Genomic DNA, 18,872 nt, shown 5'->3' with positions numbered 1-18,872 from the left:
TATATCAAATGTCACGATGAGAGGTGAATAAAAGATGATAAACGATTAAGCGTCCAAACTCCCACAAACTAAGTGATAGACTACAAAAATTTGCTTTGCTTTTGACGTGAATCCAGTGTTACGACTGCAGATTATCTGCAGGAGGCATCAGGTGAAATCTGATTCCCCTGAAATTCCCAGTTTCCACAGCAGTCCGACACACACACTCGAGTGTGTGCAGGAATCCACTTTTTTGTGTCCTTGTAGTTGCTTTTTCTGGAGACAGGAAACCACGAGAGGTGAACTTTCAGGATTCAGAGACTCTTTCTGATGGGCCATTTCTAAACGAGAAAAACTTTATTTGGAATGTAAATTAGAAAACGCTCACCAGCAATGATGATGGATAATGATAGACTAAATGTTTGGTCCATCACTTTTCCATGAGCTCCTTCAGATTGCAGTAGTGTTACACCTCAGGTTACTTCACAATAAAAGTAGAAAATGTTCTGGAACTTGAAATATTACTGATGCAGCTCTTCTCATGTCAGATAGACACATTAACAGCAAACTCTGAAATCCAGCTGTCCCGGGCTGTGGAGGAGAGGGAAGCCCGTCAGCATCCTCTCCTGCCGGCCCCCATCCTCAAGCTCCTCCCTGGGTTTAAAAGAGGAGGTGAACACCAGCAGGTTTCAGAGGACTCCCACCGCATCCTCGGGCTCCAAAGCGCTTCTCGGACTCTAAGATGCCGGCCACGATCGCGTCTCTGTGGATTATTGTGCTGCTCTGCTCCGGTGGTCTGAGCCGGAAGCAGCGCGAGGATCCCGCCGCCGCCTCCGCCGCTGAGGAGGGGTCCTGCTCGGGGAGCGTGTCCAGGGCGAGGTGCGCGTCGCGCTGCCTCAGCCTGCACAGTGTAGCGACGCTGTCAACGCCGCTGCAGGTAAAGTCCCGGTCGCGCCATCATCAGTTACAAATGTGTGTGAAAACACGTCAAAGTACTGCTGTGCTCCTGATAGTGCAGTACATTCAACACTAAGATACATACATGAGTAGAGGTACCACAGTAGACATATTCAGCAGTATTTGAGCGAGTCATAAATTTTGATTTTTACCGAAACAATTGTATAAGTACGACGTGATACTGGGCATGTAGTAATGCAGTACTTACACAGTAGAAGTGTATACAGTATAATGTGTACTAAGTGTATACTGAGTGTGTACGAAGCGTGTTCTAAGCGTGCACTTAACTTGTTCTAAGTGTATACGGAGCATGTTCTGAGTGTGTACTTTGTACTGAGCGTGTACTGAGCCTGTACTGAGGGTGCTGACTGTATACTATTACTAAAGATACTTCAACAGAGGTTCCAGCTGTTTGCTCATGTCACATATTTCTCCATCAGCTGGATGACAGCTCTGATATAAGAGGCTCCGCCCACTTACTCATTTTCATGTATTTATAAGATAATTCAGTGTGTTTGATCCATGAGCAAAACCTCAATACATAGATCAGTAACTGGTACCAACTAGCTCCAGTTCAGAGTCAGCAACATATTCCAGCAGGTGTGTTTCATGCCTCCTTCTGATTGGCTGATGTGTGGCCCCTCCCTCACTGACCCTACCAACCCAGTTAGGCCTCTGAGGAACCATGTTGGCACCCTTAGAAACCATGTTGGTCCCCTGAGGAACCATGTTGTCCCCCTGGGGAACCATGTTGGCCCCATGAGGAACCATATTGGCACCCCGAGGAAGCACGTTGGCCCCCTGAGTAACCATGTTGGCCCTTTGAGGAACTATGTTGGCCCCCTGAGAAATATAGTTTACTTCAAGGCACTACAGTCACTGAACGTCTGTAAACATCTGTCTGTCTCTGTCCCAGTGAGCTTGTATTCCAGGAAATAGACACGTTCCTTGGAGGTTCCCTTGATTAATAGGCTCATATCGATGCAGTTCAGGCAAATTTGTGACACTGATATTCATCCATCCATCATCAAACGATGTTGAAGAAGCTGTGGGAGTTTTGGAGAATTTATTCGTGTACTGTTAGTGTACTCCAGTACTGTCCAGTACTACTTGTGCAACAGCACACAGATACACATTTTTAGTCAAGTGGACTCTTTTTCTTGGTTCTCCTCAGTTCCCCTGGTCCGAGATGAGGGCGGTGCCACTGTGTCCCCATCTAGTGGTAGAAAGGGAAATGACTGAGTCTCCTCTTTAGTTGTTGAGAGGCAGACTGGTGTCCTGAAGAACAAAAAATGAAAACCAGTTTGTGTTTCTGCTGTGTGCAAATGTGTAAAACTCGCCTGGTTACACCTGGAAGGAGAGCGTTCATGAATATAACACACCTGTGTTGGGTGCTGCATCATATATACTGTACTTTGTAGGTTTGTACTCGGTAAGTGTGATGTTAATGGTGGTGTGTGTATTGTGTGTGTGTTGCCTGATGGGGTGTGAGTGTTCCTGCGTCCTTTTAAACATAAAGAAACAGAGCGTGATGATGAAAAGCTTCTCGGGGGGTTGGAGTTAGAGTTGGGGGTGGAGCTAGAGTTGAGGGGTGGAGCTTACTCTCCATCCTAAACTTCCTGGAGGTTCTGTTTTAGCAGAACATCCTACTTTGCTTGAGTGGCGCTGTGACAGAGCCTCTGCTGGTCCTGCTGGTCAGTACCAGCCATGACTACCAATCTGGTCCACCAGGGAGCCTGTGAGTATTTGAAGCTAGGTCCTACTGCAGTAGTATGGGATGATTTTGCAGTATTACCTTGATTAGCTTAGTAAATGTGCGGAGTGGTCACTAATCCCGTCAGCTGGCTGCTTCATCAGGTCTGGGTTTAGTTTGTGACTCTTCTTCTTTTTGGATCATGTGATCTTCTGGGCCTGCAGAACAGCTGTAAACACTGTTGTGCTGCACACGTGTGGAACAAAGACCAAAGTAGAACTACCAAGGGGTCCGTGTGTGTGATTGCTTCAGCCCAGTATTTCCACACTGGTGGATTCGGAGACTGACGGGATTCGGAATTTAGCAGAATTTAGCACCCTTCAGCTTTCAGCTTCACACCCAGCTGCCAGAACACCCGTGTTGAACACCTGTGTTGAACACCCGTGTTGAACACCCGTGTTGGACACCCGTGTTGAACACCTGTGTTGAACACCCGTGTTGAACACCTGTGTCGGTCACCTCTCAATGGCTCGCAGCCTGTTTTAGATTTTATGCTTTAGGAGTTTGAGTTCACAGTGTATAAATGGCATCTTCGCTGAGGAGCAGCTGCTACATAGCCAGAGTTCATTTATTTTGAAGCCCAAAGGTGACGTTCACAGAGTACTGAGTCCTTTTGTTTGGTCAGGGGCTGCCAAGTCCAGGGCTGGAGAGTCCAGGGCCTGCACCCAGTGTTGTTTTCGTCAGGCTGGATGAAAACGAAAATGACGACGTCAGACCCCTTTTTTCCATGACGATAATGAGACTAAGACGAACGTCACCGTAGCCCTGTAAAGACTAAGATGAGACGAAATTGTATACATTTTAGTCTGACGAGATCGAGACGAGACTAAATTGTTAGTGGGCGGACGATCAAAGTTTCAAAACAAGTATAACATGCGTGCAATGTCAATCAAGAGCTCCAACATCAGAATGGAGCCAGCTGTAGCTGTTGGTCCTAATGGCCACGCCCCCATCATCAGTACACACGGACTAAAGGCCTCTCGCGCGCGCACACACAGAGACAGTCTGGGCTTGTCTGCAGCGGACGAGACACACACCATGGCAGCAGCGGTGTCGGGTGGTCGTAAAAAGAGGGATGATTAAAGCATAGCTTTAGTCTATGTGAGGCCAGCCCTGTGATGCAATTTCTGTTTGGTATTAAGCCTAAAGTTTTGTGGCGGTGGTTCCACCTCCCCCGTGGTGCAGAGAGCGCTTCCTAGTGCTACATGCTAAAGCTAGAATGAACGGGGCTGCCAGGAGCCCCGCCAATGTTGGCTGGTTTAAACCAGACCTTCTATTAATTTAGCATGTTATGAATAAAACCCTGTCCATTTGTGGACGGGTGGCAGGTGGACTGCTTTGACCCACGTTTGTGGGACTGGGAAACACGGCGGTCTTCAGACCTGCTGCTGTTCCCTATCTAAGCAACACGCCTGGATGCTTTAACCAATAGTAGCAGCTGAAGCCAATATGTAGGACATGTGGTCGTTCACATGGAAGTCAAGTGTGCTTTTATTTTTTTAATCCTATTTTGTTGCGATACAATACTCCTATTGTGTGCCAGTGTGTTGTCTGCGTCTGCAACAAAAGAATAAAAGTGAAAGGTAGAGAAAGAAAAAGAGGGGAAAAAAACTCGCCTTTGAAGGTGGATCAGTTTCAGTGTGCTTCATTCTAACACCTGTATTGGCCTATCAAGTACAAACACGTATATCTTTATTTATAGGTATCTTTGATATTTGACGAAAACCTTTTTGAGTTTTCGTCGACTAAAACTAGACTAAAACTATCAAGGATAGAAATGACTAAAGTGTGACTAAAACTAAGAAGCATTTAGTCCAAAAGACTAAGACTAAAACTAAATCTAAAATGCCTGCCAAAAACAGCACTGCCTGCACCTCAAAGCAGGCTTTGCTTATTTGAACTAAATTCAGCTTTTGTGATCATTAGCTTTAGAGTTCCGTGGACCACTGTAGAAGCAGGTCTGGTTTGTGAATGTGTTTGTAATTTAATGTGAATGTAAACAAAACTGTTGGGTAAAAATGAATTTTAGATGGCAGAAGAGGTCAGTAGGGAGCCCAGAACACATGAGGTCCAACAGCAGAGGGAGAGTCCGGAACGGATGAAGTCCAAGACCAAAGCAGGAGTGTGGTAGAAGGTGTTATTGCTGATGATGGACCTGATGAGGGGGGCTGAGTCCAGCAGACCTGGGTCCTCGGTGGGGAGAATGAAGGACAAAACGTAGCAGAAAGTGAAACAGAAGCCTTGAAACACAAATGCAACTGTGGAGCTTTGTGATGTTGGAACCAGTGTGACCAGTGACATGCATCCCAGTTACAGACTTCTGACTTTCTCCCTCTTTCTGTGTAGAATAATGGATCGCTGGGCTGGTGTCACGGTCATAAACAGTGTGCAAAGGTAGGTTAAATACACACGTGCGTACACATACACACACAAACACAAACACACACAAAACAACAGGTCCCAGTAAACCAGCATAAGTCTGGAATCATCCCGTCATATGTGGTTTTTTTTTAGTTCATGACATGGAGAAGCATCAGAGTTGGAACTGCTCTGACTTGTCTCCTGGGAACACCATCCCACTCTGGGAAGGATATCCATATAAGGACATGTATGTCAAACAGCAGCAGGAGGTATTTCTTTTCTTGAGAGCTGTCAACAAAGGCAACGCAGTCCAGGCGCGTCCTGAAGAAGTCCATTATTCCATGAGAGTCCATGGATATGGATCCTACCCGAGGATCTTCCTGGTGCAAGTCAATCAAATCCGTGACTCAATCAGAGCCACCAGGAGCCTGAGTCCACTGACCCACTGGCTGGTTTGTCCCTCTCTCGTGTCGTCTTTTGTCACGACTTGGTGGAGCATCGATGTTCACTGATGAGGAGCACGCACGCTGTCAGTAGAAGGGAGTGTTTTAGACGGAAGAATGCTTCAGTCGACATGACGTGGTGTGTGCAGCACTGACGCTAGTGTCTTAGTTCATAGACCAGATGATTAGCGGGGGGGCCTTGAACCCTGGAAGGACCCCCTTTCATCAGCTGCGGTATTCCTTTCCTTGATGTCAGAGCCAAACTCATACTTTTTTGCTTGTAGTCCGTTCCAGGTGGTATTGAGTCTGTGGCTGTTAAAAGTGCGCAACACCTTCAGAGACAATAAGCTGGCTACTAGTTGTTCACACGGGATGACGTGCACTCGCTATCATAACACACACACACGCACGCACGCACATTGGTCACATTCTATGACCCGGGAATAAAAACTGCCTCAAACCAATTCCAGTCTGAGGTGCTTTCTGATATCCCAAACTTTTCCCAGTCATAGATGGAACGCGTGACTGAAGCTTGAAATGGAGCAGAAAACTAACTGAGGCTGAGGAACAGTGGCAGGAGAGTCGGGACAGTCAGTCCTGGTTCAACTGGCGTCGTTCCATGGAGATGCGGGAGGGGAGATGGGAGATGGCAGCGCTGCCCTGGGGCTGGCACACAGGCCCCTGCACACACAGCGATGCGCGTTATTTGTTGGGAGGTGAAATAGTTTTAAGATGGGAAAGGAACTCACTCCAGGGCTTTGTGGTGAGGTCCTGATCACCCGATGCGGTTGTTGCAGTGTCCTCTAATCTAGACGCCATTTGGGCCCTCTTGCCTTCTTCTAACAGGAAAGGTTCTCTTCTAGAGGCCACGCCCCATAGTGACACATCAGACGGTGATAAGGCGATCAAGCTGCACCAGATAGGTGAGAAAAGCCATCTGGAAGTGCCATATATCTGCATCAATGGGTCTGGTCCAGAGAAGGTGGCACCTTTAGACTGCTGCTAGCTGTGATGGAGCTCCTGCTGCTGCTCCGCCATGCACACAGGTCAAATACTCCAATACTAGTTAAGCTCCAACTTAGCCAGCGCTGTAGTTCTTCTGATTCGTAGAGAACATCAATACTTCCATCCTGCACTGAGGAGAGGTTAGGTTAGGGTTAGCCTTAGCTTAGCCTGAGGTTCGCCTTAGGTTAAGTTTGGGTTAGGTTAGATTAGATAAGGTTAAGGTAGGTAAAATTAGCTTTGTTGAGTTAGCTTAGTTTAGGTTAGGCTAGGTTAGGTTAGGTTAGAGCAGGTTAGGTTAGGTCAGGTCATGTTAGATTCGGTTATATTAGTTTAGGTTTATCATTAGTTTAGGGAAGGACAGGTTAGGTTGGTTGAGTTGATCTTAGTTCAGGGTCAGAGTATCAAATTTTTTTGTTTAAATGGACTGTGTGTGTGCACATGTGTGTATGTGTATGTGGGTGTGTATATTTGTATGTGTTTGTGTATATGTAGAATATATACAGTATATGTAAGTGAATGTGCATGTGTGTATATGTGTATGTCTGTGTATATTTATATGAATGTATATGTATACACATATCATCTCAACTCTATCATCTATCTATCTATCTATCTATCTATCTATCTATCCACCTATCTATCTATCTATCTATCTATCTATCTATCTCTCTATCTATCTATCCACCTATCTATCTATCTATCTATCTATCTATCTATCTATCTATCTATCTATCTATCTATCTATCTATCTATCTATCTATCTATCTATCTATCATGACCTTGGTGTGTCCCTCCTTGTTGCTCTTTTCCTCCCTTCTGTTTCTAACGACAGCGTGAAATTACCATCCGTTGAGCCTGGTTCCCCCGGGCTCCCCTGGGCCACTGGTGTTCACTGGTGCTCGCTAGTGCACCATCAGCTGCTTGCCATCAAGGACAACGCATGCTGCTCAGACGATATTCATTAGTTTCCCTTCACTCTAACTTTCCTTTGCCACATTAATGAAGTAATAAAAACCACAATGACCTTCTGGATTATACTGACCGCCGATGTTTTTCCGTCTCAGCAAGTGTGACCTCCATATAATACTGAAACATGGATTCAACTACCTGGATGTTTACCTTCCTTAACTTAACTTGTATTTGAATTCTAATACTCAAAATTTCAGGCTAGCTGATTTGGCGATGAGGAATGGTGGGTTCCGCTTCTAGTCTGCTCCTGTATACGGGTCTGTGGTCTGCAGTCTCACTACAAGAACACTTACTGCACTCTGTGATTGGGTTTCATGCACATGTGACTTATTGGTGCAGCAAGATAGGAGGACTCATAGTAATCCAGCCTGGAAGTGACAAAAGCATGGACTAGTTTTTCTGCATCTTTTTGAGACAGGATGTGTCTGATCTTCGCGATGTTACGTAGATGGAAGAAGGTGGTTTCAAGTTAGGTTTTTTTTATCTCCTTTGGACAGGCCTCCGTTTTAGTCAGCTGATTTGTTTCATGTCGATGCATTGATAAGTACAGCTGTGTGTCGTCAGCATAACAGTGAAAATTAATTGAGTGTTTCCTAATAATGTGACCAAGAGGGAGCAGGTATAGAGTGAAGAGGAGTGGTCCAAGCACAGATCCTTGTGGAACACCATAAGTGACTACAGTGGTTTCAGAGGGTTATCATTAGTTAGTACGAACTGAGATCGACCTCGTAAATATGACCTGAACCAGTTTAGTGCAGTTCCTCTAATGCCAATGACATGTTCTAGTCAGGGATTTGATGGTTATTGGTAAGATATTATTGTTGGTTGTAAGTAAAATTCATCAAGTGACTTTCTGAGACCACCCGTCTGACGATGAAACGTCCCCTAACGGGCCTCTGTTCTGAGGTCTTGCAGGAGCCACAGATGAGTCTTCTCTCCTTGTGGACAGCAGATATTTAGACATAAATATAGAGAGTGTTTAAAATCATAATCATGAAGTGTCTCGACTGTCCAGCTGAGCCATAGAAGGCATATATGTTCATGGTTTTCTTCATCTGCCAGTGGGACGGTGGATTATGATCTCTTGTGTGGTGAATGTATGCTATCTATATCTCCTCCTCCTCATTACTCACACGGGTGTTTCACCTCCACAGTGCCTGGAGCCCTGCAGCCAGAGCTGGACGATGAAGAGCAAAAGCAACTGTAGAGAGCTGTGCGAGGTACGTCTCAGAGCAAAATCCCGACGCAGCTTCAGAACACAAGTTAAAGATGAGCACAATGATTTGAATGAAGTGTGTGTTGGAAGCCCCCAACTTGACCTTCCACTCACATCTTCGCTATCACCTGCCGAACCAGCGGAAGTTCCCCAAGAAGCACTGGGAGTGTGTGACCAGCTGCGAGTTCCTGCAGTCCTTGTTGGAGGTGAAGCAGGGCAGCTGTCCTCCTCCGGAGAGAGCCAGCGGCTTCGCGGCAGCCTGCGTAGAGAGCTGTGACCATGACAGAGACTGCTCCGCTCAGAAGAAGTGCTGCTCCAACGGCTGCGGCCACACCTGCCAGGCCCCCAGAGACCCCTACAAGGGTGAGTGGTGCTACCATAACAGCACCTAGAGGACTCTTTAGCATACAAATATGTAAGCAAATTCTTGTTAGCGGCTCAAATGACTCAGTGAGAGTAAGAGGTTCTGGAACCTAGTCCCTGTACACTAGCCTGCCATGGACAACCCTCTGGTTATGTAGACATTAACAGTAAATGATGGTTCCATTTGGAGTCAACTAGACGACAAAGCAGCTTTTCATTTAGATGGATGAAGACGGTGATGATGATGATAATAATGTAAGGGAGTATCATCACGGGCGGCCAGGTGGTGCAGTGGTCAGCACTGTTGCCTCACAGTAAGAAGGTTCGGGATTCGAGCCCCGGCTGGAGCACGGGGTCTTTCTGTGTGGAGTCTGCATGTTCTTCCTGTTCCTGCTGGGTTCTCTCTGGTACTCCAGCTTCCTCCCAAAGTCCAAAGACATCAAGAGGGGACCAGGTTAATCCAGACTCTAAATTGACCGTAGGTGTGACTGGGAGAGCCAGTGGTTGTCTCTCTATGTGTTGGTCCTGCGATGGACTGGTGACCTGTCCAGGGTGAACCCCGCCTCTCACCTGAAGGCAGCTGGAATAGGCTCCACCCCCCCATGACCCTTAACAGGATAAGCAGTAAAAAATGGTTGGATGGATGGATGTGTGATTCAGGATGAGCTGCAGGCGCAGCTGCTCAAATGCCACTGAAAGAGGAACCATATTACTGAGGAACTAATCTGGCCTCTTCAGGCTGTGGTACTTTGTAAAGCCGTGACCCCCTGGGGCCTGGGTCACGCTGATCAAACATTAGTAAACTGTTTGGAACTTGAACCATCCCCTCAGCTGGACTGTAACTGCGCTGGTGTTCCTCTCCCAGGGGCCCCCCTGAAGCCACGCAAGGAGCTGGGCTTTGAGGAAGTGTCCCCCGGTCAGCTGGAGGTGCGCTGGTCCTCCCGCTTCAACATCTCAGCTGAGCCTGTGGTTTACATCCTGCAGACCAGGTGGAACTACGGTATCCAACCCAGTGAGGACACTGCCACCTCCTGGCAGGTAGTTGCACAGGTTGGTTCCACGCACCACACACACACACATAGAAACTATAGAACAGCACAAACAGAACCTTAATGGATGAAAACAGAATGATTGTCATGTAAAAAGCCAGAAATTAAAGATATGTTCAATCAACTTTCACAAAGACAAGAAAGTCACAGTGGCATTGGTGTATCACCACATGTAGACCACGGAGCAGGGTGGCCGACTGTCTGACCTCCGACCCGGCCGCTGGTACCAGTTCAGAGTGGCAGCTGTCAACACCCACGGGACCAGAGGTTTCACCACGCCCAGCAGACACATCCACTCCAGCAGAGGTAAGGACAACACTGTGTCCGCATGTTTTGTTGTTACGCCATCAAGAGGAAATGATTCATGAGTTTAGGCTCAGGGTTAGGGGTCAGAGGTCAGGAGTCACCGTTTCAGTACAGCAAGATGTTCATTGAGTAAATGAAGGTTCCAGTTGAAGTCAGAGGGCTGTAGAGAAACGTGCTAAGTCATCTACATAATCCGTGTGGAACAAATAGCTTCCATGAGTCATGTGACTCGACATCTACTGCATTTGCCCTTCAGGAATCATCAAGTGTGTTGTCATAAATTAAACAAGTATGATGGTATGCAAGTCTTCCATTGCTTGCTTGGGTTTAACTCTAGTCTGGACTCAAACATGAGCCTATTAGACAGATAAAACACGCTTTTTGTGACTGTTACATCTCCACCCTCAGACCCCTCCAGCCCCCCTGCCCCAACTGAGCTGAGGGTGTCCAACATGACCTTTGGCCCTGGCAGGGCAGTGGGTGCCCAGCTCCAGTGGAGTATGCCTGCTGACCTGGATGTCCCTGTCCACCACTACAAAGTCAGCTGGAGCTGGACTGCCATTGGACAGCCATCGGCTTCTTCATCCTTGACCAAGAGGAGGAAGACGGTCAAAGAGGTAGGCCGGCTGAGCTCCTCTGGGCCTGTTGTGTTACCCTGTTGGGACGTAGTTTAGACTGAAGATCGAAAACAGGACAACAGCCTCATGTTATGTCTACAAATTGGGCCAAAAATCGGAGTTACTGAGACAACTCAGGTGAAGTCACTGAGCCAGGCGGCGCACAACTGCACAGAGTTTCATATTGGTGACTGTTATTTAAAGGCAATTTAAAAACTTTAAGGGACAATTAGGATGTAGGCTTCTTTTTTTTCCTTTTTAATGCATTACAGAAGTATTACCTACTATTAAGGCTACTGAAAATACTTCTGGTTCATCATGTAATTACTGCAGGGGGCAGCGGTGGGACTCCCCCAGGAGTTTTCTATTCCTGGTGATTGTAACATGACATCCATCCATCCATCCATTTTCTACAGCTTAGCCTGTTAAGGGTCGCGGGGGGGGGGGGGGGGGTTGGTGGCTGGAGCCTATCCCAGCAGCCTTCGGGCAAGGGGCGGGGTTCACCCAGGACGGGTCGCCAGTCCATCGCAGGGCTGTGACATGACAAAAACTCTCAATTTTTATTTCTTCAGGAACAAAGTTATAGTAGTCGAGCTGAGCTGAGACCCGCTGACAGCTAGTTAGCTTAGCACAACAAATAGCAGTGAACGGTGATTGTTAGCATACCCTCACCGAAGATATCAAGGTGTCAGTGCACATTTCATGTTTTCTGATGTTCCATTTATGGTTTGATGTGTGTGTGTAAGCAGAGTCAGGTAGAGCTGGACAGCATGCGGTCTAACAGAAGTTACAGTGTTGAGGTCCAGGCCATCTCTTACTGGGGACAAATGCAGCTGAAAGGACAGCGAGCCGTCCTCCACTTCACCACGCAGCGCGGTATGCTACCCATCATCCTCAGCGCACCTAAACATTCATGGAGGGGGCAACTTTCTGGTACACAGCCGGTTTACATGAAATTACCATGAGAATTAAGACAAATTCATCTATCAGTGACGGCTGAGAAGCAGACATTGTCTCTGGCTCCAGTCTGGGCCCAGTTCTGATCCTCTATCCCATCTGTGTGATCTTTTTTCAGCCACCAGAACCGGAGACCCTTCAGGGGACATTCTGGATGTGGGGACCCCATTCTACCAGGATGGACAGCTGCAGGTTTATGTTTACTGGCAGAGCACAACAGGTGTGTGCTGCATAAATATTCTGTAGAAAAGTGTGTGTATATGTGTGTGAGAGTGTATTTCTACCATCAAGATGAATGAGGTCAACAAGTCATCAACAACTAACAAAGGGTTAACAAACCAGGCTCCTACTAAATCATTTGAGAGATAAGTGCCCTTCTGATGGTCTAACTGGATCGTCAGATCCGATGGAGTCAGTTTTGAACCGTTCTTAGTCTGACCCCTCACCTGACACCTGGAGAGATCTGCTTGGACCCGAGCTGGTGGCGGAGGTTGATCACTACTGGTTAGATCTGGTTTGGGGTTAGCTCCACACATAACCTCAGCTCTGGACCCAAACTCCTGGATAGGGGTTGGACTTAATTCTTCTCAGGAGTTGCCTGAGGTGTGAGGGTCCAGGCGGGGATGGGGAAAACCGTGAGTCCCCAGCCGAGTGCTGCTACGTTGGAGTTTACCATGGAGAGGGTTGCCTACTTACACCTTAGGGCTATGGGGGTATTGGGTGTATTGGAGTATTCCACACCCTACGGTGGAGGATGCGGGTCCATAAAGCTGCTCTGGCTAATGAGCAGGTCTGAAGGAGAGACGGGTGCTTCCTCAGGACAGTTCTGAGCAGAGCTCTGCTTTTTTGTCCTAGATCCCTCTGTCGAGTTCTACAGGATCCAGTGGGGACCCGAGTACTGTAGCCACAACCAGACCCAACCTCCAGAGAAGACCGTCACACAGGTGCCAAACACACACACACACACACACACACACACACACACACAAACGAACGCAATGAATCAGGAAGTGGAGTTTCTACATGTTGCTAACTCGACATGTCTTTAAAAGCTGATCATATGTCCTTTGGCCTGTTCAGAGTGATCAACATTTGCATTAAATTCTCGCTTTATAGCATTTTTTGGCCGTTATTAGTTATTAAAGGTTTCCCTGCTAACGTAACAAATTCCTGCAGTAGCACAGCTGCTATGTGAACAACAGAACGTGCGATACGCATGCACAGAGGAAGTAGATGCTCATTCTCGCCTCTGCTCGTCTGATGCTAGGAGAGCTTCGTCAGCCTGCAGGGTTTGCTCTTCTCCTGCAAGTACAAAGTTCTCCTGCAGCCGTTCAGCAGGAGAAGTCACCCTCTGGCGGAGAGCGTCAGCTTCTTCACTCCGTCCTGTGCTGCCATCCAGGCCATGAGTTCAAAACCCATCACCTGTCCCGGAGACATGGGTGAGACGCCTGGAACCACAGAGCTTTAGGTTACCGGGTTAACCTGGCTCAGAAGGACAGCAAACACGCATATAAAACATCATGAGATGACGAGATCAAACCATTGCGCACAGACAACCGGGTTGTCAGAGGTCAAAAACCTTGATGTCACATGCGGAATGAAGGCAAATATGAGCTAATCTCAGATTATCCAGTCACAGTTTCCTGAAGGAGGGCAGGTAGAAGTCGGAGTGGGAGGGGCAAGATGGCTGCTGAGTTTATGTCCTAGAAACTAAAACAACGGGACACTGCAGCAACATTTAGCAATAATGTTTATCAGTAGTGAAGCTGCTTTCAGCTGCATACTTTTCTCTTGTAAGACATCAGAACCAGTAAAATTATGAAATCGGTATTTAACATATAGTAGTTCAGGTTATTAAGGCTGCATATAAAAATAAAGGTTTTTATTGTGATTATTAGGTTATTTGTTAGCTCTGCTAGCGCTCAGAGCTGCCAGAAGTCTTGATTTAACAGCTAAAAATCGGCTTATAACGCCACCAAATGCACAAAAGTGTTGCGTTCACAAGTCACACGATTGTTCAGAGCGCGGGTTAGAGCCCGGTGGGTGTGGCCATGTAAATCGTGATTGCTCCCATTCATTCATTAACCCTTTCACCTCAATCAGAAGTTCACCGTAACTTGTCTCTACTCCAGCGAACTCTCCACGGGCGCTGCGGCGGCCGGCCAACCTCACAGCTTCCTTTCAGCTCCGCGGCGGCAATGTGACGGCCAACTTCAGCTGGGCTTTACCGGCGGACCCGCCTCACCAGCTGCTGACTGGCTACCAGGTGACCTGGGCAGAGGTCATGTCCACCACATGGCTCAACAGCAACAAGCTGGCCCCCAGCCTCATCTCCCAGTCGCAAATATTAGCGCCGGTCAGTCTGAAGATCAACCCCCCCCGCCTCCACTAACAACACATTGCAATACGAGTTTGATAATTACAGATTTTTAATGTCATAATCTTTACTTCTACACAAAATGAGAGTCTCTGGCCCTCTGCTATCGCTCTAATGCTGTAGAGGGCGCTATTGAGCAGCTTCCGACAGACCATTGCATGTCTTGTTTAAGAGCAAGAATGGACAAACAAGATTTTGTCAAACAAAATTAGATTTCTATCCCTCTCTCTCTCTCTCTGAGTGCAGGACAGCAACACTCTGGAAGTGGCGGGTCTACACCCTGACAGTCTCTACAGGCTAGAGGTCCAGGCCATCACAGCCCAGGGAGAAGGTCCAGCAACCAGCAGAACCTTCCAGACTCCAGGGTACCAAAGCAGCCTGACACACCGTAAGAACTCACACCGATGGGACGCACGTTACCGTGGTTAGATGGGTCCATTTGCCTGAACGTTTGCTCAACGGGGTCTGACGGAAGGTTCTGGATCTCTTGTAACAATAAGGGAAATAAGAACACTTGCGATTTGGACGAAAGTTTCACGCATGTTTAGTTTCATCAGTGCCAAATGTGTCCCAAATGTACTGATGAGAGACTGACGAAGGCCCCTGACAGTGGACCAGCATTTGCCTCTCTAGTCCAGGTTGAGTCTTACCTGGCCTGCCCCCAAGTCCGTGTGTGTGTTTTTGAGCCTGTAGAGCGTGCCTGCTTGTTGTGTTTAACTGGTGTAATTATAATCTTGCATCCCGGCCAAAGTGAGTTCTTTTAAACGCGCTTTATTTATAAATGTCCTTATTCAGGCGACAGCGCGAACTCTTACACCTTCCACACCTCAGCGTTAGCGTTTTTGTTTGGAGTGTGATTCAGTGTGAGCCCGAGCTGAGAGCCAAACGGATAATTTCGAAGGCCCGTGCGGGTGGTCCGAGCTCACCGCACGCACACACGGATCGTACAAGTTGGCTCTGAGATGAGGAGGATCAGCCATCTCACCTTCTCCATTTCTCCTCCGTGTTCAGAGACAGCACTTTGAGAGAAGATGAGAGGATTTTTAGGGTTTCGTGTCCTCAAGCGCGTGCCAGTGGCTGATCACGGACAAATTGATAACAGATATTTACAGGCTTGTCTTGTCTCTCCACATTCAGGAAGCAGGATGAGGAAGCATCGGCAGGAGCGGCCGACCCAATGAGATGCGTCGAGGCCAGTCAGCCAATCAGACTCCCACGCTCAGGGTGACATCATCACTTCAGGCCACAGTGACACAAACGTGAATCCAGACACGCAGCAAATACCACCATATGTACACATCAGGGAAGCACATGTGAGAAGAAAACTGCTGCCCTGTCATCGTCTGCGCTGGGTTTGCTCTGATGGGTGCTGAAGCTCTCCCTGATTTTAATTTCAGTGTTTACATGTTTAAAAACAGAGCTGAGTTGTTATTTTTTTTCCATCCTGTGGACGTTACCTACGACCCGTGACGAGGAACACCGAACCACACTAGCCTGGCACCGCATGGAAAAGAATTTTTAGCTGCAAAGCTTCACTTCCCAGACTTGCTTGATGCGCCATTGGCAGTAAAACAGGCTGATGAATCTTTGAGTTGAGCCCATCAGTTCCCTCATGTCCTCGTGCAGCTCCAGCATCGCAACGCTTCATGCGCCATTTTTCTTGCGCTTGTGCAATCACGCTCGCTTCCGCCACTGTTGAAATTCATCACTTAACCATGTGACTGCAGCGCGACCGTTGCCGTTCATATGTGCAGGAGATGAGTATCAATAGGCCTGCGCAGGTTCTTCCACTGTGACCCCCCCAGGAAACCTGCTGGACTGTCTCATGTGTCAGTGTCACATCCTCTAAGTAGCAAGAACCAGTTTCCCTCATAGCATCACTGTGAAAACGCAGTAAAATGGTATACAAGTTGTGTGTGAGTCCCTGCTGACAGCTCCACCTGTTTATGTATGTGTGTGTGTGTGTGTGTGTGTGTGTGTGTGTGTCAACATGGTAGATGATAGACAGGAACTGTTCCGTCCTCACCCCCACTTCCCTTACGTAACCCGAAAATGACTGACAGTCAGTCCCAACATCAAATGGGTCGTGTGGCTCAAAAAACACACACCCCAGTCTACCATCAGGCCACCATCAGTCTACAGTCAGTCTACCATCAGGCCACCATCAGTCTACAGTCAGTCTACCATCAGGCCACCATCAGTCTACAGTCAGTCTACCATCAGTCTACAGTCAGTCTACCATCAGGCCACCATCAGTCTACAGTCAGTCTACCATCAGGCCACCATCAGTCTACAGTCAGTCTACCATCAGTCTACAGTCAGTCTACCATCAGTCTACCATCAGTCTACCATCAGTCTACAGTCAGTCTACAGTCAGTCTACCATCAGTCTACCATCAGTCTACCATCAGTCTACCATCAGTCTACAGTCAGTCTACAGTCAGTCTACCATCAGGCCACCATCAGTCTACACTCAGTCTACCATCACAGTAAACGCAACCCACACCAAGTTTACAGTCAGTCTACATCTGGTCTGCATTAGTCTAAACCCAGTCCACCATCAGTCTAAAGCCAGTCTACATCCAGTCTACAATCAGTCTGTAGCCAGTCTACCACCAGGCCACCATCAGTCTACAGTCAGTCTACCACAAGGCCACCACCAGTCCACAGTCAGTCCACCATCAGTCTAGTCAGTCTACCATCATACTAAACTCAACCTACACCCAGTTTACAGTCAGTGTACATAGAGCTTACCATCAGTCTAAACCCGTTCTACATTCAGTCTAAACCCAGTCTACATTCAGTCTATATCCAGTCTCTATCCAGGCTACCATCAAACTACAGTCAGTCTACATCCAGTATACCATTTATCTAAACCCAGTCTACCATCTGTCTGAAGCCAGTCTACCATCAGTTGAAAGCCAGTTAACCATCAGCCTAAACCCAGTCTACATCAGTCTGAAGCCAGTCTACCATCAGTCTAAACCCAGTTAATCATCAGTCTGAAGCCAGTCTACCATCAGTCTAAACCCAGTTAATCATCAGTCTGAAGCCAGTCTACATCAGTCTGAAGCCAGTCTACCATCAGTCTAAACCCAGTTAATCATCAGTCTGAAGCCAGTCTACATCAGTCTGAAGCCAGTCTACCATCAGTCTAAACCCAGTTAATCATCAGTCTGAAGCCAGTCTACCATCAGTCTGAAGCCAGTCTACCATCAGTCTAAACCCAGTCTACATCAGTCTGAAGCCAGTCTACCATCAGTCTGAAGCCAGTCTACCATCAGTCTAAACCCAGTCTACATCAGTCTGAAGCCAGTCTATCATCAGTCTACAATCAGTTTACAGTCAGTCTACACCAAGTCTACATTCAGTTCACACCCAGTCCACCAACAGTCTACCAATGGTCTACACCCAGTCTACCAACAGTCTAAAGCCAGTCTACATAATCAGTCTATATCCGGTCTATATCAGTCTTCAGTCAGTTTACAATTGACCTACACCCAGTCTTACATTAGTCTATATAATTCTTTATCCAGTCTAGGATCAGTCTACATCCAGTCTACCATCATAGTGTTGGTTCTTCAGTGTGTCTTCAGCCCAACTGTCACTGTCAGCTCTGTAGATGACGTTGCATGCAGACACCCCAGAGTTCCCCGTTGTCATTGTGCTTTCACTTTATTTCACCAATCTCAAAGTGACCTCCTGCAACTGTTGAAGCCTGTTTTGTAAACGACATGTCAGTCCCTGCACTCTGTAAATTCTGTATATATTGTTGGTCTGTATTTATTAGCTGAGTCTGTATAACCATGAGAGTGTACACCTGTATTTTAACACGTGCTCAGCCTTAGTGAACCTCTAGAGAGCCTGTATAAACATACGTGTCAGTATGAACACACCCTACTTTCGCACATCCTTGTTGATTTGTTCTGGTTTCTCATTAATGACCTCTGCTGACGTCTGTATACTGCAGCCGGGACTGAAGCTGTGATGAGACAACAAAGATCTGCACACTCGGTCTGCCTGCCATGTTCTTTAGCTTGTGTGCACACAAAAGGTTTGACAAATCCCCACAGACACACGATGTGTGTGTGTGTGTGTGTGTGTGTGTGTGTGAGAGAGAGAGAGAGAGAGAGAGAGAATGTTAATGAAGCTCAGATGTGGTTACCTCCATGAAGCAGCAGCATCAGAAACATGAGTGTGCAACATGACAGGACTGTGATGATGCTGGCTGAGGCTCAAATATGTAGGGACCAAGTCCAGTTAGTTTTCTGTGTCTCCAGAACCAACTATCCGTCCCTGCCGCCTCTGTCCTAATAGAGCAGGTCTAGAACCTCCCTCTTTCTATGAACCGCCACCGAACAATCCTCCATGTACAAGCACGTCTGAGACAGCAGAGATGAAAACCTTCCTTTACCGCAGGAACGTGGAGCAGATCCAGACTCAACGGGACTGGACGTCTACTTTGACCTGCTGGAGTGAGAGAGAGAGAGAGAAAGAGAGACGGAGGACAGGGACAGAGGC

The 18,872-nt window shown here is 47.4% G+C and overlaps 1 protein-coding gene across 4 annotated transcripts; it reads left to right on the top strand.

Annotated features, from left to right (window-relative positions):
• Positions 1-707: 707 nt before the first annotated feature.
• On the top strand, positions 708-18,210 carry anos1a (anosmin 1a). Of its 4 annotated transcripts, none has more exons than XM_086204109.1 (14): positions 708-916; positions 5,036-5,083; positions 8,622-8,687; positions 8,824-9,046; positions 9,912-10,096; positions 10,272-10,401; positions 10,810-11,018; positions 11,768-11,894; positions 12,094-12,195; positions 12,831-12,919; positions 13,243-13,414; positions 14,108-14,331; positions 14,599-14,740; positions 15,490-18,210. In XM_086204109.1, exons 1-14 carry the CDS (start codon positions 722-724, stop codon positions 15,531-15,533), a joined length of 1,956 nt encoding a protein of 651 aa, XP_086060235.1. In that variant the 5' UTR covers positions 708-721; the 3' UTR covers positions 15,534-18,210. The 4 variants fall into 4 exon arrangements, with proteins under 4 accessions (XP_086060235.1, XP_086060225.1, XP_086060250.1 ...); XM_086204099.1 differs by having other exon boundaries at positions 11,765-11,894; XM_086204124.1 differs by lacking the exon at positions 5,036-5,083.
• Positions 18,211-18,872: the final 662 nt, after the last annotated feature.

Source organism: Aulostomus chinensis, chromosome 1, assembly GCF_037954235.1.
Source record: "Aulostomus chinensis isolate RoL2024-O1b breed Wild chromosome 1, RoL_Achi_v1.0, whole genome shotgun sequence".
Classification (NCBI taxonomy): Eukaryota; Metazoa; Chordata; class Actinopteri; order Syngnathiformes; family Aulostomidae; genus Aulostomus; species Aulostomus chinensis.
Note: the sequence above shows the minus strand (reverse complement) of the source record. Positions and strands in the feature narration are given on the sequence as shown.